The sequence below is a fragment of the Heterodontus francisci genome, chromosome 1 (genome assembly GCF_036365525.1).
Source record: "Heterodontus francisci isolate sHetFra1 chromosome 1, sHetFra1.hap1, whole genome shotgun sequence".
Taxonomy (NCBI): domain Eukaryota; kingdom Metazoa; phylum Chordata; class Chondrichthyes; order Heterodontiformes; family Heterodontidae; genus Heterodontus; species Heterodontus francisci.
In genome coordinates this window covers 18,949,321-18,974,040 of record NC_090371.1, presented here as the reverse complement: position 1 = coordinate 18,974,040, position 24,720 = coordinate 18,949,321, and the positions used below count along the sequence as shown (strand labels likewise).

At 43.4% G+C, this 24,720-nt stretch overlaps 1 protein-coding gene across 4 annotated transcripts in view; it reads left to right on the top strand.

Moving 5' to 3' along the window:
- aup1 (AUP1 lipid droplet regulating VLDL assembly factor) overlaps nucleotides 1–24,720 on the top strand; it is a 72,263-nt gene that overhangs the window by 13,428 nt on the left and 34,115 nt on the right. For 2 of the 4 annotated variants that reach the window (XM_068028701.1, XM_068028698.1), the window contains exons 2-3: nucleotides 5,651–5,788; nucleotides 22,145–22,295. In XM_068028701.1, the coding sequence (XP_067884802.1) occupies nucleotides 5,651–5,788; nucleotides 22,145–22,295 (289 nt within the window). Of the gene's footprint in view, nucleotides 1–5,650; nucleotides 5,789–8,690; nucleotides 8,860–9,558; nucleotides 9,694–22,144; nucleotides 22,296–24,720 lie in introns of those variants that run through there. The other 2 variants (XM_068028699.1, XM_068028700.1) reach the window with 2 other exon arrangements.

The window sequence follows — 24,720 nt, the reverse complement described above, 5'->3', positions numbered from 1 at the left end:
GGCAGATAAATAGTAAAAGGGTGGTAAAAGGAAGAGTGGGGCCAATTAGGGACCAGAAAGGGGATTTACACATGGAGGCAGAGGGCATTGCTGAGTTATTAAATGACTACTTTGCATCTGTCTTCACTAAGGAAGAAGATGCAACGCAAGAACAAGGAGCAGAAGTAGACCATATGGCCCATCGAGCCTGTTCCACCATTCAGTACGATCATGGCTGATCTTGGACTTCAGTTCCATTTTCCTGCCTGCTCCCCATATCCCTTGATTGCCTGTGAGACCAAAATCTATCTATCCCAGCCTTAAATGTATTCAGTGATGGAGCATCCACAACCCTCTGGAGTAGAGAATTCCAAAGATTCACAACCCTTTGAGTGAAGTAATTTCTTCTCATCTCAGTGCTTGATCCTGAGACTGTGTCCCCGTGTTCTAGATACCCTGACCAGTGGGAACAATCTCTCAGCTTCTACCCTATCAAGTCCTTTCAGAATCTTGTATGTTTAAATTAGATCCCCTCTCATTCTTCTAAACTTCAGAGAATATTGACCCAATTTATTCAGCCTCTCATCATAGGCCAACCCCCTCATCCCAGAGACCAATCTAGTAAATCTTCACTGCACTGCCTCCAGTGTAAGTATATCCTTTTTTAAATGTGGAGACTAAAACTGCACAGAGTATTCCAGGTGTGGTCTCACCAAAGCTCTGTACAATTTTAGTAAGACTTCTTTATTCCTGTACTCCAATCCCCTTGCAATAAAGGGCAACATGCCATTTGTCTTCCTAATAGCCTACTGCACCTGCATGCTAACTTTGTGTGTTCCTTGTACGAGTACCCCCAAAGTCTCTCTCAACATCAACATTAACCAAAAAAAATTCTGCTTTTCTATTTTTATGACCAAAGTGAACAACTTCACTTTCGCGCAATATACTCTATTTGCCATCTTGTTGCCCAATCCAGTCACTGTTGAAAGAGGAGGTAAGTCAGATGCACTAGAGGGGTTTAAAATTGATTCGGAGGGCCTATTAGATAGACTGAACTAAAGTGGAGAAAGCACCAGGGCCGGATGAGATGCACTGGCCATAATTGTTCAGTCTTCCTTCGACTCGGGGGTGGTGCCAGAGGACTGGAGGATTGCAAACGTTACACTCTTGTTTAAAAAAGGGTGTAAAGATAAGCCCAGCAACTACAGACCCGTCAGCTTAACTTCGGTGGTGGGAAACTTCTCGAAAAATCAATAGTCACATGGACAAATGCGAGTTAATTAAGGAAAGCCAGCATGGATTTCTTAAGGGAAAATGATCAACTAACTTGCTGGAGTTTTTTGAGGAAGTAACAGAGGGTTCATGAGGGCAATGCTGTTGATGTGGTGTACATGGACTTCAAAAGGCATTTAATACAAGAGACTTGTGAGTAAACTTGTAACTCTTGGAATAAAAGGGACGGAGCAACATGGAAATGGTATTGGCTGAGTGACATGGAACAAAGAGGAGTGGTTAATGGATGTTTTTCGGGCTGGAGGAAGGTTTGTAGTGGAGTTCCCCAGGGATCAGTGTTGGGACCCTTGCTTTTCCTGATATATATTAATTTAGAATTTAGAACATTACAGCGCAGTACAGGCCCTTCGGCCCTCGATGTTGCGCCGACCATCTGACCTACACTATTCCATTTTCATCCATATGTCTATCCAATGACCACTTAAATGCCCTTAAAGTTGGCGAGACTACTACTGTTGCAGGCAGGGCGTTCCACGCCCCTACTACTCTCTGAGTAAAGAAACTACCTCTGACATCTGTCCTATATCTTTCACCCCTCAACTTAAAGCTATGTCCCCTCGTGTTTGCCATCCTCATCCGAGGAAAAAGACTCTCACTATCCACCCTATCTAACCCTCTGATTATCTTGTATGTCTCTATTAAGTCACCTCTCCTCCTCCTTCTCTCTAACGAAAACAACCCCAAGTCCCTCAGCCTTTCCTCGTAAGACCTTCCTTCCATACCAGGCAACATCCTAGTAAATCTCCTCTGCACCCTTTCCAAAGCTTCGACATCCTTCCTATAATGCGGTGACCAGAACTGCACGCAATACTCAAGGTGCGGCCTCACCAGAGTTTTGTACAGCTGCATCATGACCTCGTGGCTCCGAAACTCGATCCCCCTACTAATAAAAGCTAACACACCATATGCCTTCTTAACAGCCCTATTAACCTGGGTAGCAACTTTCAGGGATTTATGTACCTGGACACCAAGATCTCTCTGCTCATCTACACTACCAAGAATCTTCCCATTAGCCCAGTACTCTGCATTGCTGTTACTCTTTCCAAAGTGAATCACCTCACACTTTTCCGCATTAAACTCCATTTGCCATCTCTCAGCCCAGCTCTGCAGCCTATCTATGTCCCTCTGTACCCTACAACACCCTTCGACACTATCCACAACTCCACCGACCTTCGTGTCATCCGCAAATTTACTAACCCACCCTTCTACACCCTCTTCCAGGTCATTTATAAAAATGACAAACAGCAGTGGCCCCAAAACAGAACCTTGCGGTACACCACTAGTAACTAAACTCCAGGATGAACATTTGCCATCAACCACCACCCTCTGTCTTCTTTCAGCTAGCCAATTTCTGATCCAAAGCTCTAAATCACCTTCAACCCCATACTTCCGTATTTTCTGCAATAGCCTACCGTGGGGAACCTTATCAAACGCCTTACTGAAATCCATATACACCACATCCACGGCTTTACCCTCATCCACCTGTTTGGTCACCTTCTCGAAAAACTCAATAAGGTTTGTGAGGCACGACCTACCTTTCACAAAACCGTGCTGACTATCACAAATGAACTTATTCTTTTCAAGATGCTTATAAATCCTATCTCTTATAACCTTTTCCAACATTTTACCCACAACCGAAGTAAGGCTCACAGGTCTATAATTACCAGGGCTGTCTCTACTCCCCTTCTTGAACAAGGGGACAACATTTGCTATCCTCAGTCTTCCGGCACTACTCCTGTCGACAATGACGACATAAAGATCAACAACAACGGCTCTGCAATCTCCTCCCTGGCTTCCCAGAGAATCCTAGGATAAATCCCATCTGGCCCAGGGGACTTATCTATTTTCACTCTTTCCAAAATTGCTAACACCTCCTCCTTGTGAATCTCAATCACATCTAGCCTAGTAGGCTGTATCTCAGTAATCTCCTCGGCAACATTTTCTTTCTCTACTGTAAATACTGACGAAAAATATTCATTTAACGCTTCCCCTATCTCCTCTGATTCCGCACACAACTTCCCACTACTATCCTTGATTGGCCCTGTTCTAACTCTTATCATTCTTTTATTCCTGATATACCTATAGAAAGCCTTAGGGTTTTCTTTGATCCTATCTGCCAATGACGTCTCGTGTCCTCTCCTTGCTCTTCTTAGCCCTCCCTTTAGATCCTTCCTGGCTAGCTTGTAACTCTCAAGCGCCCTAACTGAGCCTTCACGTCTCATTCTAACATAAGCCGCCCTCTTCCTCTTGACAAGCGCTTCAACTTCTTGAGTAAACCACGGCTCCCTCGCTCGACAACTTCCTCCCTGCCTGACAGGTACATACTTATCAAGGACACGCATTAGCTGCTCCTTGAATTAGCTCCACGTTTCGTTTGTGCCCATCCCCTGCAGTTTCCTTCCCCATCCTACACATCCTAAATCTTGCCTAATCGCGTCATAATTTCCTTTCCCCCAGCTATAATTCTTGCCCTGCGGTATATACCTGTCCCTGCCCATCTCTAAGGTAAACCTAACCGAATTGTAATCACTATCGCCAAAGTGCTCACCTACATCTAAATCGAACACCTGGCCGGGTTCATTACCCAGTACCAAATCCAATGTGGCATCGCCCCTGGTTGGCCTGTCCACATACTGTGTCAGAAAACCCTCCTGCACACACTGGACAAAAACAGACCCATCTAAAGTACTCGAACTATAGTATTTCCAGTCAATATTTGGAAAGTTAAAGTCCCCCATAACCACTACCCTGTTACTCTCGCTCCTGTCGAGAATCATCTTCGCTATCCTTTCCTCTACATCTCTGGAACTATTCGGAGGTCTATAGAAAACTCCCAACAGGGTGACCTCTCCTCTCCTGTTTCTAACCTCGGCCCATTCTACCTCAGTAGACGAGTCCTCAAACGTCCTTTCTGCCGCTGTAATACTTTCCTTGATTAACAATGCCACACCCCCCCCTCTTTTACCCTCTTCTCTGTTCTTACTGAAACATCTAAATCCCGGAACCTGCAACATCCATTCCTGCCCCTGCTCTACCCATGTCTCTGAAATGGCCACAACATCAGGATCCCAGGTACCAACCCATGCTGCAAGCTCACCCACCTTATTCCGGATGCTCCTGGCGTTGACCTAGACCTTGGTATATAGGGCGCAATTTCAAAGTTTGCAGATGTTTCGAAACTTGGAAGTATTGAGAACTGTGAAGAGGATAGTGTAGAACTTCAAAGGGACATAGATAAGTTGGTGGACTGGGCAGACAGGTGGCAGATGAAGTTCAATGCAGAGAAATGTGAAGTGATTCACTTTGGTGGGAAGAACATGGAGAGACAATATAGAATAAAGGGCACAATTCTAAAGAGGGTGCAGAAGCAGAGTGACCTAGATGTATATGTGCATAAGTCATTGAAGGTGGCAGGACAGATTGAGAAAGCGGTTAATAAAGCTTACAGTATCCTGGGCTTTATTAATAGGAGCTTGGCTGGTGGTGAGAAGGGCCCTCCCCGTCAGATCCTTCATGCACACCCGAAGTCTCGCCCCCTCCGCACAATGCCCCCGAGGTGGCTGTGGTGGGGAAGAGATGGTCGCCCACCTCCTCCTGGAATGTGTCTTCGCAAAGCAGGTGTGGAAAGAGATGCAGTGGTTTTTGTCGAGGTTCATCCCAAGCAGCTCTGTAACACAGGACTCTGTGCTCTATGGGCTGTTCCCAGGGACGGCACAAAAGCAAGGAACTTATGTTGAACTTCTATAAGACATTAGTTCAGCCTCGGTTGGAGTGTTGCGTCCAATTCTGGGCGCCGCATTTAAGGAAAGACGTGAGGGCATTGGAGAGAGTACAGAAAAGATTCCCGAGAATGGTTCAGGGATGAGGAATTTCAACTATGAAGATAGATTGGAGAAACGTTAGGACTGTTTTTCTTGGAGAAGAGAAGGCTGAGAGGTGATTTAATAGAGGTATTCAAAATCCTGAGAGGTCTGGACAGAGTAGATGGGGAGAAACTGTTCCACTCATGAAAGGATCGAGAATGAGAGGTCACAGATTTCAAGTATTTGGTAAGAGAAACAAAAGTGACATGAGGAAAACCTTTTTAACGCAGTGAGGTGGTTAAGGTCTGGAATGCGCTGCCTCAGAACATCGTGGAAGCAGGTTCAGTTGAAGCATTCAAAAGGGAATTAGACAGTTATGAGAAGGAAGAATGTGCAGGGTTATGGGGAGAAGGCAGGGGAATGGAACTGAAGGAGTTGCTGTCTCAGAGAGGCAGTATGGACATGATGGACCAAATGGCCTCCTGCAATGTAACAATTCTGTGAACCCCCCACCTTTTTTTAATTCTAAGTTTTTGCAGAAAGTTCTTAACCCACTTTTTCTTTTTAATTTTCAGATTACCTTCTGATGGTTTTATCCTGGCCCTGCTTGTGTTGTACACTCCATTCGGCATCTGTTTAATGCTTCTCAGGATATTTATTGGGATTCACGTGTTTTTAGTAAGCAGCGCTCTCCCGGATGGGCTTTTGCGCAGGTATGGCTGTTTCTTCCCTAGTGGTTCTGAATTAAAGTTTTAAAGGAATAAAATAAGGGCTGCAGTTTTGTTCTGATTTTCATTTTTGACAGTTGATTGCTTAGTGATGATCCTGGAATGGGTTGCCTTATGAGAAAAGGTTGTATAGGCTAGGCTTGTATCTGCTGGAGTTTAGAAGAGTAAGAGGTGACTTGAACGAAACATATAAGAAGCTGAGGGGACTTTACGGGGTGGATGTGGAAATGACGCTTCCTCTTGTGGGAGAATCTAGAACTAGGAGTCATTGTTTAAAAATAAGGGTTCGCCCATTTAAGACAGAGATGAGGAGAAATGTTTGCTCAGAGTTGAGTCTTTGGAACGCTCTTCCTCAAAAAGCAGTGGAAGCAGAGTCTAAATATTTTTAAGGGAGGTAGATAGATTCTTGATAAGCAAGGGGGTGAAAAGGTTATTGGGGGTAGTCAGGAATGTGGAGTTGAGGTTAGAATCAGATGGGCCAGCGCGTCATTACAGCACAGAAGGAGGCCATTCGACCCATCTAGTCCATGCCAGCTCGCTATAGAGAGATCCAGTCAGTCCCACTCCCCGCTCCATCTCTATAGCCCTGCAAGTTTACTTCCCTCAAGGGACCATCCAATTTAATTTTGAAATCATTAATCGTCTCTGCGTCCACCACACGTGTAGGCAGCGAGTTCCAGGCCATCGTAAAATAATTCTTCCTCACATGCGCCCTGCACCTTTTGCCCAAAATCTTAAATCTGTGACCCTAATCCTTGTACCATCAGCTAATGGATGTAGCTTTTCTTTGTCCAATTCAGCTAAACCTGTAATAATCTGATCTTCATTGAATGGTGGAGCAGGCTCGAGGGGCTGAGTGGCCTACTCCTAATTCATATGTATGTCTCCATTAGTATTGAGCAGAGGCCTGAATGAAAAGCCGGAAATATTTGGTGATTGATGAATGTGAAGAAGGAGTTACATAGAATGTACAGCACAGAAACAGGCCATCAGCCCAACTAGTCTGTGCTCTGCATGCACTTCCTCCCACCTTACGTTATCCAACCCTGTTGATTCTTCAGCCAAAGAGTTGTGGATCTTTGGAATTCTCAACCCCAGAAAGACGTGGACGCTCAGTAGTTGAGTTTATTCAAGACCGAGATGATAGATTATTGGGAGATGAGAGAAAAAAGGGGAGATGGGTGAGGATGGGAAACTGGCGTTGATGTAGACCTTATTGGATAGCGGAGCAGCTCAAGAGGCCAAAGGCTCCTGCTCTTATTTCGTTCTCCAAATTCGTGCATGGGTGCGCTCACCCTATCATCTGTGCACCATCACCGAGCCTTGCTGTGGATCAAGAAAGCAGCCCATCGCAACCTCAAGGATCACTAGGAGTGGGCATGGTGAGAGCAAAGAGCCACTGTACCTGCACAATGCCCACTTTGTACCATCAGATCATGGACTTGACTTCCCACCACACTGTCGTAAACAGTGTTGGCTCAGATCAATGGGAGCTGTTGTCTTTAAGAGTTCACACATCACTTTGCAACCCTATGTTTTATTGTGCTTGTAGCCGTCTTACTGATGAGATGTTAAATCAAGGCTCCGTCCTGTTCCTCGAGTGGATGTTAAAGATCCCGTGGCACTATTCGGAAAATAGCAGGGAAAATCTTCACAAGTGTCCTAGCTGATGTTTCCTCTAAACCTTGCAGTCGGGCAGCAACACTGAAGATTCTGCATGGGCTAAGCATACATGGGTCAGCTTCTTTAAGTTACTGCGAGTGAGCGGCAGCGCAAAACATTTAAAGGGCTGCGTGCTTGAAAGAAAAAGCTGTGCACAATGAAAAAATATTTGAGCAAACATTGATCCCGACTGATTTTTCTCCTTCAATTAAAACATGTTATTCCGGTCATCATTACTCTTCTACTTTGCCAATACTCTGCACTGATTTGGGTGTTCAGGTCCATTGTTCCCTGAAGGTGGCAACGCAGGTCAATAGAGTGGTCAAGAAGGCATACGGCATGCTTTCCTTCATCGGACTGGGTATTGAGTACAAGGGTTGGCAGGTCATGTTACAGTTGTATAAGACTTTGGTTCGACCACATTTGGAATACTGCGTGCAGTTCTGGTCGCCACATTACCAAAAGAATGTAGATGCTTTGGAGATGGTGCAGAGGAGGTTCACCAGGATGTTCCCTGGTATGGAGGGCGCTAGCTATGAAGAGAGGTTGAGTAGATTAGGATTATTTTCATTAGAAAGACGGAGGTTGAGGGGGGAACCTGATTGAGGTGTACAAAATCATGAGAGGTATAGACAGGGTGGATAGCAAGAAGCTTTTTCCCAGAGTGGGGGATTCAATTACTAGGGGACACGAGTTCAAAGTGAGAGGGGAAAAGTTTAGGGGGGATATGCGTGGAAAGTTCTTTACGCAGAGGGTGGTGGGTGCCTGGAACGCGTTGCCAGCGGAGGTGGTAGACACGGGCACGATAGCGTCTTTTAAGATGTATCTAGACAGATATATGAATGGGCAGGAAGCAAAGAGATACAGGCCCTTAGAAAATAGGCGACATGTTTAGATAGAGGATCTGGATCGGCGCAGGCTTGGAGGGCCGAAGGGCCTGTTCCTGTGCTGTAATTTTCTTTGTTCTTTGTTCTGTGATACTCTGCAATTCATTTAGAAAAAAAAGCCTCTGCTTCAGTAAATGCCTTGTTTTTTTCAGTTCACAAAGAAGATGGAAGTTAAATTAAGAAAGGGAAAAAAAGGGAGAATGTTAAAATAAGACAGAATGGTGAGATGGTTCATTGCTTTAACACGCAGTACTGAGGGAGTGCTGCACTGTCAGAGGTGCTGTCCTTCCATGTGAGATGCTAAATCAAGGCCTCCGTCTTCCCTCTCAGGTGAATGTGAAAGATTCCACCACTATTTCGAAGAAGAGCAGAGGATTTATCCCTGGTGGCCCAGCCAATATTTACCCTTCAACCAACATTAAAAATTGATATAAAAACAAGAAATGCTGGAACCACTGAGCAGGTCTGGCAGCATCTGTGAAAAGAGAAGCAGAGTTAACGTTTCGGGTCAGTCACCCGAATTAAAAATTGTTTGCTCTGGTCATTATTGTATTGCTGTTTGTGGGAGCTTGCTGTTGGCAAATTAGATGCCACGTTTCCTTATATTACAACAGTGATCTCACTTCAAACTTGAAGTCATAAGAGATGTCATAGAAATGCAGGATCTTCCTTTAAGCACAGACATCTGCCTTAAGTAGTAGTTCTTGTGCCATTTCTCTAACTGCTATTATAGAAGATAGACACTCTCTGATAGTGGAATCAAGAATCGCTGGAAATATGCAGGAGCTAAAAAGACTCGAATGTCAGTATTTCGAGTGTCAGAACTGTGTCTGGCAACCATTAACCTCTTTCTTGACATGCCACCGGGCCTGCTATATGTTTGCACATTATTTTGTTTTCTCTTCCTGACATTTGGTCAGAACTTTTTCTTTTTTTTTTACCTGCACCTGTCTGTGATAGAGAAATGTGGAAAAATAAATTGCAAATGCTGGAATCCTGAAACAAAAGCAGAAAACGCTGGAGACCAAGCTATAGAATCTCATGGGGGTGGGGGTGGATTCGGCCCATCATGTCTGTGCCGGTTCACTGCCCCATATAGGCCTTTGCGCAGAGCTGTCCACATCTAGCAAAGGAAACGGCGGCTTAATGTTTTGGGTTCGGACTAAGGGTGACCTCCTGAAACGTTGACCTGTCTTTTGTCTTCAGGTGCTGATGGGCCAGCCTTGTATTTTCAGCGTTTTCTGTCCTTGGTTTATAAATTTGTACCGTAGAGGCTGAACGCTTCCAGTCAGAGTTCACATGAAGACTGATGACAGCTTTGAGTCTACCAGATGTGTGCTGGTATGTATTTTTAAAGCATGTTAGAAAAGCTGTAGTCAAATCTTTTCTATAGATAGCAACTTTCACATCCTTAGGACATCCCAATTTGTTTTCTCGCCAGTGAATTACTTTTGAAGTGTAGTCACTGTTGCAATGTCGGTATATGTAACAGCCAATTTGCATACAATAAGATTCCACAAACCATAATGAGAGGAATAAAAAGAAAGAGCTTGCATTTCTGTAGCACCTTTCTTAACCTCCGGAATCCTAAAGCGCTTCACAGTCCCTGAAGTGTAGGAAACGTGAGTTAGTTTGCAAACAGCAAGTTCCCAGAAACAGTAATGAAGTAAAGGTTTTTTAGATGTTGGTTGAGTGATAAATATTGGGCAGGACACTGGCAGAACTCACCTTTTCAAAATAGTGCCGTGAAATCTCTTATGCCCACCTTGGTTGAGCATCTCATCTGAAAGACAGCACTCCCTCAACTGCAGTGAAGAGGCAACCTCAGGTCTCTGGAGTGAGGCTTGAATCCATGACCTTTTGACTCTGAGATAGGCATGTCCACTAAGTCATGATTGGCACACTACTTATTGATTTTGTGCAAAAATGGGACATACTGCATTTGAAAATGGCAGACACGTTGTATGGAGCGGGAAGCTGTTAACATGGTCAGCTTGGCTGATTGCAGTAGCTACACCAGGCCAGTTTTAAAAAAAAAAGGCAAGCTCATCAGTTATGGGCAGGTCATGGAAAAGGGCAAACAGTATGCAACTGTGCTCTGGATGGAGAACAGGGAACAGGTCTGGTATTTCTCAATGTGTGAGTCACCATTCTCTGTAATCACTGATGAAGGCAGAGTACTGCTCGCAACCACGGGACAAATACCTCAAAGCTGTGTTCTAGTTGATTACTTTATACCAGTGTCGAACTTTGAAGAAAGACTGAAGTGTTTCGTACTGAATGGTGTTGGATATTAAGTAAATTTGATACCTGTACTGTGTGTAAGGCGTTTTCTAATAAAGTTAGCGCACATGTCCAAAATGGCATCTCGGTAGCCCCAACTATGGGTAGTCAGTGATTTTCATGGTCTAGAGGGATGGACCTGCTACTGGGAGTCGGTTTTCTTCCCACCTGGTTCTAGGTACCCATGCAAGCCAGAGTGATAACTGGCAGGGTGCTTGTAGCAGTGCAAGCAGTGGAGAACTTGATGCAGCTAAGCACGCCTTGAACTCCAGCAGAAGCCACAATCTCTCAGGGCTTAGCTTTTGCTCACCCTTGACTAGGTTCTCTGAACTTGGTAAGTGAGATGTGTTCCTGCATTTGTGTGCACTGTATATCACTTGTGTGTTTATTAGTGTATTTTAGAGACTCAACATAACGTCAGAGCGACAACTATCCCAAGCGATTTTGCTTATCCCAGTGTTGGTTACTGGTGCTTTTCTGTTAAAATCTGAACTGACATTGAATCATGAAGATTTTTAATATTTGAGCTTGATATGTCTTGGTACAGTGTAGGCTTATGTTGAAATCAAAACTCATGCACTGTCTCCAGCCCAACTCTCTTTTTTTTAACCAGACCTCGCAACTCTTTACTTCCCTCAGCCTGCATCGGGCAGGAGGGGGGAAAGACTATCAAATGAAGATATTACCTGACCACTTTTGCTTGATTTTCTCCACTATGCTACTTAGGAAATAGGAGCAGGAGTAGACCATTCGGCACGTCGAGCCTGCTCCACCATTCAGGATGATTATCTACCTGAAAGTCATTTTTCCCCACTATCGCTATATCCCTTGTGATGTCATTAGTCTCCAGAAATCTATCGATTTCTGTCTTGAACGTGCTCAGTGATTGAGCTTCCACAGCCCTCTGGGGTAGAGAATAGTCAGAAGCTTTTACCCAGGGTGGAAGAGTCAGTTACTAGGGGACGTAGGTTTAAGGTGAGAGGGGCAAAGTTTAGAGGGGATGTGCGAGGTAAGTTCTTTACACGGAGGGTGGTGAGTGCCTGGAACTTGCTGCCAGGAGAGGTGGTGGAAGCAGGTACGATAGCGACGTTTAAGAGTCATCTTGACAAATACATGAATAGTATGGGAATAGAGGGATACGATCCCCGGAAGTGCAGAAGGTTTTAGTTTAGGTAGGCATCAAGATCGGCACAGGCTTGGAGGGCCGAATGGCCTGTTCCTGTGCTGTACTGTTCTTCTTTAATTCCAAAGATTCACCACCCTCTGAGTGAAGAAATTCCTCCTCATCTCGTCTTAAATGGCTTGCCACTTATTCTAAGACTGTCCCTGGTTCTAGACTCATGAGCCAGAGGAAACATCCTATCCACATCTACCCTGTCACACCCTGTAAGAATTTTGTAAGTTTCAATGAGATCACCTCTCGTTCTTTGAAACTGTGGAGAATACAGGCCCAGTTTCTGCAATCTCTCCTCATAAGACAATCCTGCCATCCCAGGGATTAGTCTGGTGAACCTCCGTTGCACTCCCTCTGTGGCAAGTATATTCTTCCTTAGATGAGATCAAAACTGTACACTGTACTCCCGATACAGTCTCACCAAGACCCTATACAATGCAGCAAGACATCTTTACTCCTGTACTCAAATCCCCTTGCAGTGAAGGCCAGTATACCATTTGCCTTCCGAATTGCTTGCTGCACCTGCATACTAGCTTTTAGTAACTCATGAACAAGGGTACCCAGATCCTCTTGGACATCAACACTTCCCAACCTCTCACCATTTAAGAAATACTCTGTCTTTCTGTTTTTTCCCACCAAAGTGGATAACTTCACACTTATTCACGTTCTATTCCATCTGCCATGTTCTTGCGCATTTATTTAGCCTGTCGAAATCCCCTTGCATCCTCCTCACAACTTACATTCCTGCCTAGTTTTGTGTCATCAGCAAATTTGGAAATATTACATTTGGTCTCCACATCCATATCATTTATATAGATTGTGTACAGCTGGGGCCCTAGAACTGATCCTTGCGGTACCACGCTACTAACAGCCTGCCATCCTGAGAATGATCCATTTGTTCCTGCTCTCTGTTTTCTTCTGTCTTTAGCAGTTTATTACTCCCAATCCCATGTGCTCTAATTTTATTTACTAACCACCTGTGTGGGACCTTCTGAAAATCCAAATAGACCACATCCACTGGCTCTCTTTTATCTATGCTACAAGTAACATCCTCAAAAAACTCCAACAGGTTTGTCAAACATGATTTCATAAATCCATATTAACTGTTGGATCCCATTAGTTGCACAAAGAGAGACAAAGTCCGACTGTAGCTTTAAGAAACTTTATTGCAGTACTTAAGTTTTCTGAAGATGTAGAAATTAACAATGAACTGAACTAAAACTAAAAGCAACACATACACTGAACTAACCTAAAACTACCCCCCCCCCCCCCCCCCCCCCCCCCCCCCCCGAACTAACTCTTCGCGCCAGATCAAGCCTTATTATAGTTATTCATACAAATCAGTAACACCTACTCTTTGTTCCCAATTGGTCTACAAACTTCTGCAGTTTCTTGGTCTCGGGGCCTGATTGGGGTACTGCCTTGTCAATTTGTTTTAATTTCTTACTCCAGTTTCCCATCCCCTTATCTCCTTGTGAACCATTAGGCTGATTGTTGTACAATAGGCTACTATTAAGCAGCCTGCAGCTGCCCCGTTAGTTTCTGCTTGTTAGTCTATTTCTACTGATGAGCTGCCTCTGCAGCCCTGAAGTTATGAAGTCATTTCTGATAAGCTATCTCTGCAGCTCCGAGGTTATTTTGTTAATAGGCTATACTTAATTGATTAGTTCACTTTAAATGTCCCCAATAGTTCTGTTCCCACAGTTCCCCCTTTGATTCTTCAAAACACTTTTTAAAAATCATTCCCTTGGTCCCACCAAGGTGCCTTTAATGGTCTCTATTTGTCTAGAAACAGCCTTCAACACCCAGAGGGGTCGCACTCAATACATAGCCTGCTTGTGCCACAAGAGGGACCCATGGGAGCTCTGTAAAGGCATAAGTTTTGCAAAGGCTTCAGTTACTTGTTTACAACATAAAAGGTAGTACACTTGTACGATTACAATTTCATTTAAGCATCACTATTACATAATCGATTGTACAAACATAATACAATTCCATTCTTAAAGTACATTGATCATTCATTAATTCATTTGAAGTATATATGAAAAGGTTATACAATTACCCTTTTATGGCATAACTAATTGTCTCTCCCTTTACAGAGCAAGTTCGAACACTAATTGCTTTTCGGGTAGCTGTCCAACCTGTATTCATACATCCTCTTGCATCGCCTAATTAATTTCTTAAGTTGCCAAATTAAGTATGTCACATATAACACCATGATACCTAAAACCATTATCAGGACATGGGAGATAATTCTAAACCAGGGGTGTATCTGCACGTCTGACCCCCAGTTCCATCAGTCCTCCTGCCAGGTAGAATCATTTATCTCGTCAATCTCATCTTGTAGCATCTTCGACTGTTGTTCCAGATTGTAGTACACTACAGCAATGGCTTCTAGCTGCTGTCTCTCTTTACCCAAGTGTGTGGGCAATGGCTGAATAGTATATTCATATTCCCGGAGGTAATTTGTCAAATCCTCCTTAATACTTTCTGTCACAGTTATCATTTCTGTCTTTTGTTTTATGTATGTCTACCAACTCCATCTTCCCTACTCGGGTTGGTATTTGTGGGTTGAACCAAAATGTACTGTTGCTCACCGGACAAGTCCGTTTATGTCCATACTGGTACTCCTTCGCTGTGGTGGTTAAGCAATATCTCCTCTCTCCCACATAGGCCACATGGGTTAGCCTTGACAATGCTTTCCTAGTCTCCATGGTGCAATTTACAGTGGCATTAAATCCACCTTTTGATTCTGCCATTTTATATATAGGATGAGGACATATGACCACCTGGTTTTCCAGACTACACTCAGACAATGGACAATGTTGTTCCAATTACCTCTTTTCCAATTTCCACAACATTTCCTTAACATAGGGTAATATATCATAGTATTTTATGTAATCTTTTCCCCTTATCACCCCTATATTTTCTACTTTATATAATTGTATCCCTAACTTATCTCTCAGAATTACAGGTATTCCCAACACTACTCCAATACTCATAGATCCTGTATTTACACCTTTCCATAATTTAAATTTTCTGATTTGGCACCTGGTAATTTTATCATTTGTGTGACTAGCTAAGTATTCCAACTGGGTGTCATTGATCCAAACTGGCACCTGGCCCGCATCAATTTGCCTCAAATTTTCTCGAATTTGTTCTAACATCCACGGACCATATGTACTACAAACACTTTCATTATTTGAAATGATATCATTAATAGTATGAGCATGACCTTCTAGTACTCTCATCAGTCCTGTAATTAGTTCAGTTGCTCTGCATGCAACAAATCACATTTTCTTCCATTCCCGGTATCTCTTTGCATACCAGGTGCTGTTTATTTTGGAGTCTGTCATTTGCTGTTGACTTTATATACCTTCATTTGGGACCAGTGTTTCCATCGGCCCTTCCCTTTTACCATTACTTTGTCTCCCACAACAGGCACTTTCGTCTGTTCCTCTTTCATGTCTGTTTCTATAGAATCTCCTGCCTCAGCTCATACAGTTGCCTGCACAGCTCCTTCACAAATCACCCTTCCTGTCACCGTATTCATCAAATCCTTTCCTACTTTAGCTACACCACTCTGTCCCTTTTGTTCCTTTTTCAAAATATCCTTTACTAGCTGACTAAGCGTTCTAACCTTCTGGTCCACATTTTCCAAATCTATAGTATTGACAATTGAAGTTCCCGTATTAAGGACTGTGGCTGCGTCATTCACTAAACTACATTTGTCTCTTTCCCTTTATTATTCCCTCATCACCAAATTCTTGACTTAGCAATTGTTACAGTAATACCTTGTACAACTTTCGGATCTTCTCAGGGCACCAGCCAGGTAGCTGGATATCTGAGATATTCAATATTACCGGTACCAACTCAAGCTTTATATTATATACAATTTTAGTTGTATGGAGCAGAACCCATTGCTATTGTCCAACACAGTAAACCACTTAGACTGTTTTGTTTTTTACTTTCTAAAACTTTGGGATTGTCCTCTTAAATATCAGATAAATTTCCCTTTGAGTGCTTTAAATAACCACTCATAAATTAAATTTTGTTTATTGATTCCAATTTCTTATGCCCAGACTTGGTATTTTTTGTACGTTAAAGACAGAAGTGCTTGCAACTATCTCTCCTCCTCAAGCACTTTGCCTCATTGATAAAGATGCTGTGACATTTGATGTCTGCAATTAAGTTCTTAAATTCTCAAAGCTGCTGGATCTCTTGCTGTGGCATCAGTTCTCACATGGCCTTGGAATCTACTGTCACCTGCTTAAAAAAACCCACAAAGAATCCATTGTGGCTCTGCCCCTGAGCCCAGTGGGTTAATTTGTCCACTTATATCTGTCAATTTAGAAATTTAAAATTTAACAATGTCCAATATGTATAAATTTTACTCTCAGCAATGCAAAAAATTGTGTGGTGGATTAAATGGAAAAAACAATAGCTGCAGCAGTTTGTTTGTCTCCGAGGGGGTGGAGCAAAACATTCTCAGCTTCGTCACTTTACGTAACCTTTTTTTCTGATCGAAAAGAACTACTCCATTTTAAACTTTTTTCAATCCTTTTGGTATCCTTAGGGTTTAAAAACAACAGAATCATTAGTAACATTATCAACTTCAAAGGAAAGCATCTCCATCAGGAAAGACAGCATTTTAGATTAAAGTCCAATTATTACCAAACTTTTAACATCTTTTGTAAGAAGTTCCTAATGCCAGGATTTTTTTATAACAAAGATGATTCCAAATTCCAATTCACTGCAATAAATATTTAAAAACCAAAACTGCCAATGTTATATGAACGAGTCTTGTGTCCGGAACTGAAGACTCCTCCAAAACTTGACATAATAAACTTGAAAGTTCATTGTGGCCACAAATGAAATTTCCAGTTTTTCCACTTAACAGGTCAATTAACCTTAATTGTATAAACTTAACTCATTCTTATTAACTACACACAGAACAGAATAGCACGTGCTTTTTAAAAAAAAATGTAAATTACGTCATTTTTCTTGTTCTTCAGGCGCCTTTTCAAATGCCTGTAATAAAACTAAAGGAAAAGTTATTTAACATTCTTAACACAGAGGATTTAACACCAACTCCTTACACAAACTTTAAACAGGATTTCTTTCCTATATTGTTTATCCTTCTCTCCCTTAAACCAATATCCAATTCCTGACATTTGCTACTTAAACACAGTCAGTACAACATGTCTTCACGTTTAGACTGCAAAATAAAACAATAGCAGAGTTTCCAATTAAAGCAGTGTTTTAAACTTCAAATTGGATTTTTGCCAGACAGCTTCAGACCTTCAAGGCTGAAGCTTATCTCTTAGAAAATTGTTCATTGCCTTTTCACAGTTGCAAAACCAACTTTTAAAATAAAAATAAAACTTTAACTTAAAATATAATTCAATTTTATACCCCATTACTGGGTGCACAATCTTAAATTGAAATTAATACACTCAACAATCACTTTTCTCACCCATTCAATTCCAAGCAACTTAATAGACCCATGCTTTCAACATTAAAGCCAGACAACAAAGAGTTAACGAGTCAGTTCTACAGAACACAAGTTGTACAGAACATAAGCTGTACATCCCAGGGACATTCAATTCATTCGTGGAAGCTTCCAACATTCACACATTCAAATCAAAGACACAGTAACTTGTTTTTACTCTAAAACATAGTCTTTTATGTCACTCTGCCATAAACTTTGTCATGGAGCCCTCTGGCCTTCAGCAGCCAAGGACCATTGGGTCTGTTCTTTATCCTTACCCAACCTCTCTTTATATCTTCCAGGGACCACTGTCCCATGGAGGTGCCATATTTTTGCCCAATTTCAGTGTATGTTTTAGCCAAATCAAACTTGCTCTATATATTCTTTTAACTGCCGAAGGATTTCATCTTCGGGAACATCAGGTGGGGCCCGCCCACCTTTGACGGAGTTGGTAACTGTCGGTTGCCTTCGTTGGTCATTTTATCAATGCCGTAGGGTCAGTATAACCGGGTATTTTTACAGATAAACTCGAGCCGAGGGGGCTTCCTTCGAAGCCCACGGAACAGAAAGGTTCGGGATCGAGCTTAGACAATGGCCGAGGACCTTTTTTTTTAAAACAAAGAGGAGTTGTTACCTCTGGGGTCCGATATCCAGTGCTTTGGTCTTTATCCTCCAGCGATCCTGCCGACTACGCCAAATTGTTGGATCCCTTTAGTTGCACAAAGAGAGACGAAGTCCGACTGTAGCTTTAAGAAACTTTATTGCAGTACTTAATTGTTACATCTTCAGAAAACTTAACAATGAACTGAACTAAAACTAAAAGCAACACATACACTGAACTAACCTAAAACTAATCCCCCCCCCCCGAACTAACTCTTCGTGCCAATTCAAGCCTTATTATAGTTATTCATACAAATCAGTAACACTTACTCTTTGTTCCCAATTGGTCTACAAACTTCTGCAGTTTCTTGGTCTCGGGGCCTGATTGGGGTACTGCCTTGTCAGTTTGTTTTAATTTCTTACTCCAGTTTCCCATCCCCTTATCTCCTTGTGAACCATTAGGCTGATTGTTGTACAATAGGCTACTATTAAGCAGCCTGCAGCTGCCCCGTTAGTTTCTGCTTGTTAGTCTACTTCTACTGATAAGCTGCCTCTGCAGCCCTGAAGTTATGAAGTCATTTCTGATAAGCTATCTCTGCAGCTCCGAGGTTATTTTGTTAGTAGGCTATACTTAATTGATTAGTTCACTTTAAATTTCCCCAATAGTTCTGTTCCCACATTAACCCTGCCCAATCCTATCATTATTTTCCAAGTGTCCAGTTATCTCATTCTTTATAATAGATTCTAACATTTCCCTATTACTGATGTCAAGCTAACAGGTTTGTAGTTCTCCGTTTTCTCTCACTCCCTTCTTAAATAGTGGGGTTACATTTACTACTTTCCAGTCTGCAGGAACCCTTCCAGAATTTACTCTTCAGCCTTGTCAATATCCTGTACTGTTCCACCTCTGCTCGTCATCAAAACAAAGTCATTGCTCCAATAAATGCCCAGTTTTTTTTCAATTTACAAAGAAGATGGAAGTTGGCTATGTGAAATGAGAAAAGGGGAGGATGTTTGTTGATTAAAATAATTTGGCATGGTGACTTGGTTCATGGAGCATTTCAGCTATCAAGAGAGACTGAATAGACTAGGGTTGTTTTCCTTAGAGCAGAGAAGGCTAAGGGGGGACATGATTGAGGTATACAAAGTTATGAGGGCCATTGATAGGTTAGATAGGAAGAAACTTTTTCCCTTAGCAAAGGTGTCAATAACCAGGGGGCATAGATTTAAGGTAAGGGGCAGGAGATTTAGAGGGGATTTGAGGAAAAAGATTTTCACCCAGAGGGTGGTTGGAATCTGGAAAACACTGACTGAAGGGGTGGTAGAGGCAGGAACCCGATGGCCTCTGTTTCTGTGCTGTATAACTCCATGACTCTATTACTTTGAAAATCAATGCTCTCATCACTACTCTCAGCGAAAGCTAGCAGCACTGCCCTCTCCCAAGCCAACCTACCCAGCTAATGACCTAAAACCAGCTCCGTTCGGTGGGACATGTCGTTTGCATGCCTAACACCAGACTCCAGAAGCAGCTGTCGTACTGAGAACTTGACAGAGTAGGGGACTCCCAGGAGGACAGTGGAAACACTTGAGATGTCCTCAAAGCATCCCTGAAGAGATCAAACATTCCCGTTAACTCGTGGGAGTCTCTTGCTCATGACCGTCCTAGATGGAGAAAACTCATTGGGAAAGGCATCGTGCACCTCACGGGACTTTTCAGGAACGTGCGGAGGTGAAGTTGAGGTATCGGAGGGGGCGCACAAACCTCCAAACTACTCATCTACCTGACCCTTCAAGCACCACCTGCCCCTCATGTGGCAGAGTCTGCAGATCACATTGGTCTTGGCAGCCATCTCCGAACCCATCGTACCGGAGTGGAAGCAAGTCATCCTTGATCCCGAGGGGCTACCTAACAAGGAGAAGAAGACTCCAAGTGCAGTATTAAGGGAGTGCTGCACTCAGGTGCTGTCCCTATCTGCGCTCTTAGGTAAAAGATTCCATGGCACTATTTCATTAAAGAGGCCAGTTCTCCCTAGTGTAGCCGAAGATGTTTTATCAGTACATTAAGAGCAAGAGCATAACTAAGGAAAGGGTAGGGCCTATCAGAGATGTACAAGGGATCTTGTATGTGGATGCAGAAAATGTGGGCAGGGTTCTGAATGAGTCTTTTGTCTCTGTTTTCACAAAAGAGAGGGTTGATGCAGACATTGTAGTTAAAGAGGAGGAGTGTGGAATATTAGATACGATAAGCATAATGAGAGAAGAGTGCTTGAGGGTCTGATATCCCTGAAAGTGGATAAATCACCAGGACCGGATGTTTTGCATCCCAGGTTGTTAAAGGAAGCCAGGGAAGAAATAGCGGATGCGCTGAGGATTATCTTCAAACCCTCACTAGATACAGGTCAGGTGCCAGGCAATTGGAGGTCTGCGAACGTTGTACCATTGTTTAAAAAACGTGCGAGGGATAAGCCAGGTGATTATAGGCCAGTCAGTCTGACCTCGGTGATGGGAAAATTGTTAGAATCTATTCTGAGAGACAGGGTAAACTGTCACTAGGCATGGATTAATCAGGGATAGTCAGCATGGATTTGTTCGGAAAGGTCATGTCTTACTAACTTGATTGAGTTTTTTGAGGAAGTAACAAGGTGGATTGATGAGGGTAGTGCAGTGGATAGGGTCTACATGGATTTTAGCAAGGCATTTGACAAGGTCCAGCATGGCAGACTGGTCAGTAAAATGAAATGGGATACAGGGGAAGGTGGCAGGTTGGATCGAGAATTGGCTCAGTGACAGGAAACAAAGGGTAGTAGTTGACTGATGTTTTTGTGAATGGAAAGTGGTTTCCAGTGGTGTTCCACAGGGCTCCATGTTGGGTCCCTTGACGTATACATTAATGATTTGGACTTAAATGTGGGTGGCAAGGTTGGGGAATTTGCTGATGACACAAAAATTGGCTGTTTAGTTAATAGTGAGGGGAAAAGTCGTGGACTCCAGAATGATATCAATGGTTTGGTTGAGTGGGTGGAAAAGTGGCAAATGCAATTCAATCCAGAGAAGTGTGAGGTATTGCAATTGGGGAGGGAAAATAAAGTGAGGGAATGTACAATAAACGGGAGGGTATTGAGGGGGAGGGGTAGAAGTGAGAGACCTTGGAGTGCATGTCCACAGGTTCCTTAAGGTGGCAGGACAGGTGGATAGAGTGGTGAAGAAGGCATATGGATTGTTTTCCTTTATTGGCCGAGCGATAGAGTGCAAAAGCAGGGATGTGATGCTGGAACTGTATAGAACGTTGGTTAGGCCACAGCCGGAGTATTGCATACAGTTCTGGTCACCACATTACAGAAAGGACATAATTGCTCTGGAAAGAGTGCAGAGGAGTTTTACAAGAATGTTGCCAGGGCTTGAAGGTTGCAGCTTTGAGGAAAGATTGGATAGGCTAGGGTTGTTTTCCCTGGAACTGAGGAGGCTGAGGGGTGACTCGATTGAGGTGTACAAAATTTTGAGTGGCCTAGATAGAGTGGACAGGAAGGACCTGTTTTGTTTCCCCTGGCAGGGAGATCAGTTACCAGGAGACACAGATTTAAGGTGATTGGTAGAAGGATTAGAGAGGACATGAGGGGATACTTTTTCACCCAGAGGGTGGTGGGTGTCTGGAATTCGCTGCCAGCACTGGTGGTGGAGGTAGAGATCTTTAAAAGGTACCTGGACATGTACCTGAGGTGCCGTAACCTGCAGGGCTATGGACCAGGTGCTGGAAGGTGGGATTAGTTTGGGCGGATAGTTTATTCGGCTGGCGTAGACACTATGAGCTGAATGGCCTCCTCCTGTGCTGTACTTTTTCTATGGTTCTATGTGTCCCAATGTTTATGCCTCAACCAGCAGCGCAAAAACAGATTATCTGGTCATTATCTCATTGCTGTTCGTGGGAGCTTAGTGTGCACAGTGTTTCCTACGTTACACCAATGACTAATTTTCAAAAAGTACTTCATTGGCTGTACGCAGTTTGGGAGGTCATGAGGCTGTGAAAGCCAGTTCCTTCCTTGAATTCTCACTCTCAGTCCGCTACTCAGTAGTGGGAAGGGCAAGCCCCGAGGAGGATGGTTGACCTCTGAATGACCCAAGGCTGATCCATTTGTCCACCGAATGTCTGGTTTTGAGGTAGTATCCCTGACAGGAAGAGAATCCATTAAATTTTCCTAAAATTCTGAATGAGAATTATGACCTGCCTTTTCTGTTTTGTGCTACAGGATTATCGTGCGGGCAATGTGCTTGATTCTGGGCATGTTTGTCTCACAACGTGACTCCAGGCATCGAGATAAAAATGTTAAAACCTACATCTCCAACCACATCACCCAGTTTGACCACAACATATTGAATTTCCTCACACCCTGTCACACGGTAAGCTCAAGTATCATTAAGTAAGATTGTGTGTATGTTTACAGTGATGTGCTTGCATATCCCCTTGTTTCATGCTGGATATTTGGGCCAAACAAAAAGCTGGTTCTGCTGGTCTGTGTCTTGTTATGGTCGTTTCCCAAGTCCTGAACAAGAATCTTCAGGAGCAGGAAAAAATATTCAGCCCAAAAAAAGAATACCAATTACTAGTCTTCTCACGATCTACCTCCAGATACCTCTCCCTCCAAAAATGACTCATTATTCCTTGGGCCTTACTCCAATGGCCTATTCCACAGCTCTAATGTCCTTTGGCTGAAAAAGATTCCCTGCCCCGACTTCCCTTTTTAATCCTAGCTTCCTTGGTTTTTTAACTTGCATGCCCTGGTATTTGAAGGCTCCCAGTTGAGTTCCTTGGCTTTGTTAGTTAATTCCTTTTGTGACCTTAGGACACAATGGCCAATTGCAAATGTTATCCATTTTGTGATGTGATGGATCAGGATGTTGTTTTGGATCTGCCACTGAAACAATGTATTTGTTAACATAAGAAATAGATGCAAGAGTAAGCCATTCGGCCCCTCGAGCCTGCTGTGTCATTTAGTAGGATCATGGCTGATCATCATCTATCTCAGCTACACCTTCCTGCACTATCCCCATATCCCTCGATTCCCTTACTATCCAAGACTCTAACGAGCTGACTTGTATATACTCAACGACTGACCATCACAGTTCTATATGGTAGGAAATTCTAAAGGTTCACAATCGTTTGAGTGAAGCAATTTGTCGTTATTTGAGTCTAAAATGGATGACCCTTTATCGTGACATTATGACCCCTAGTTCTTGACACTGCAAAGGGGAAACAGCCTCTCAGCATCTAACCTGTCAAACCCCCTCAGAATTTTGTGTTTCACTGATATCTCCTCATTCTTCGAAACCCGAGAGAATATAGACCTAGTCTACTCAATCTCTCCTCATAGGACAATCCTCTCATCCCAGAAATAAGTCGTGAAACTTTGTTGCACGCTGTCGAAGGCAAATATATCCTTCCTTAGGTAACAAGACCAAAACTGTACACAGTACTGTGTATGTGGTCTCACTAAAGCCCTGTGCAATTGCAGTAAGAATTTTTTACTCCATACTTATTGGTTTCAGTTGCCAAGAATGTGTCCTCCCATTGTGAAGCCTATAATCAATGGGAAAGTGCTATCAAGTGGCACTGGCTTAGTAATAACTTGCTCAGTGATGCTCAGTTTGCGTTCCACCAGGGCCGCTCAGCTCCTGACCTCATTACAGCCTTGGCTCAAACATGGACAAAAGAGCTAAGCTCATGAGATGAGAGTGACTGACCTTGACATCAAGGCAGCATTTGACTGAGTATGGCATCAAGGAGCCCTAGCAAAACTGAAGTCAATGGGAATCTGGGAAAACTCTCAGCTGGTTGGAGTCATACCTAATGCAAAGGAAGATGGTTGTGGTTGTTGGAGGTCATTCATCTCAGCTCCAGGACATCACTGCAGGAGTTCTTCAGGGTAGTGTCGTAGCCCAACCATCTTCAGCTGCTTCATCACTTCATCCTTCAATCATAAGGTCAGAAGTGGGGATGTTCGCTGATGATTGCACAATGTTCAGCACCATTCGTGACTCCTCAGATACTGAAGCAGTCTGTGTTGAAATGCAGCAAGACCTGGACAATATCCAGGCTTAGGCTGATAAGTGGCAAGTAACATTTGCACCACACAAGTGCCAGACAATGACCATCTCCAACAAGAGAGAATCTAACCATCTCCCCTTGACATTCAATGGCATTGCATCGCTGAATCCCCCACTATCAACATCCTAGGAGTTACCATTGACCAGAAACTGAACTGGAGTAACCATATAAATACCGTGGCTACAAGAGCAGGTCAGAGGCTAGAAATCCTGTGGCGAGTAACTCACCTGATTCCCCAAAGCCTGTCCACCATCTACAAGGCACAAGTCAGGAGTATGATGGAATATTCTCCACTAGCCTGGATGGGTGCAGCTGCAACAACACTCAAGAAGCTCGACACCATCCAGGACAAAGCAGCCCGCTTGATTGGCACCCCATCCGCAAACATTCATTCCCTCCATCGCCGACGCACAGTGGCAGCAGTGTGTACCATCTACAAGATGCACTGCAGCAATGCACCAAGGCTCCTTAGACAGCACCTTCCAAACCCGGACCTCTATCAACTAGAAGGACAAGGGCAGCAAATGCATGGGAACGCCACCACCTGCAAGTTCCCCTCCAAGTTTCGCACCATCCTGACTCAGAACTATATCGCCGTTCCTTCACTATCTCTGGATCAAAATCCTGGAGCTCCTATTCTAACAGCACTGTGGGTGTACCTACCTCACATGGACTGCAGTGGTTCAAGAAGGCAGCTCACCACCGCCTACTCGAGGGCAA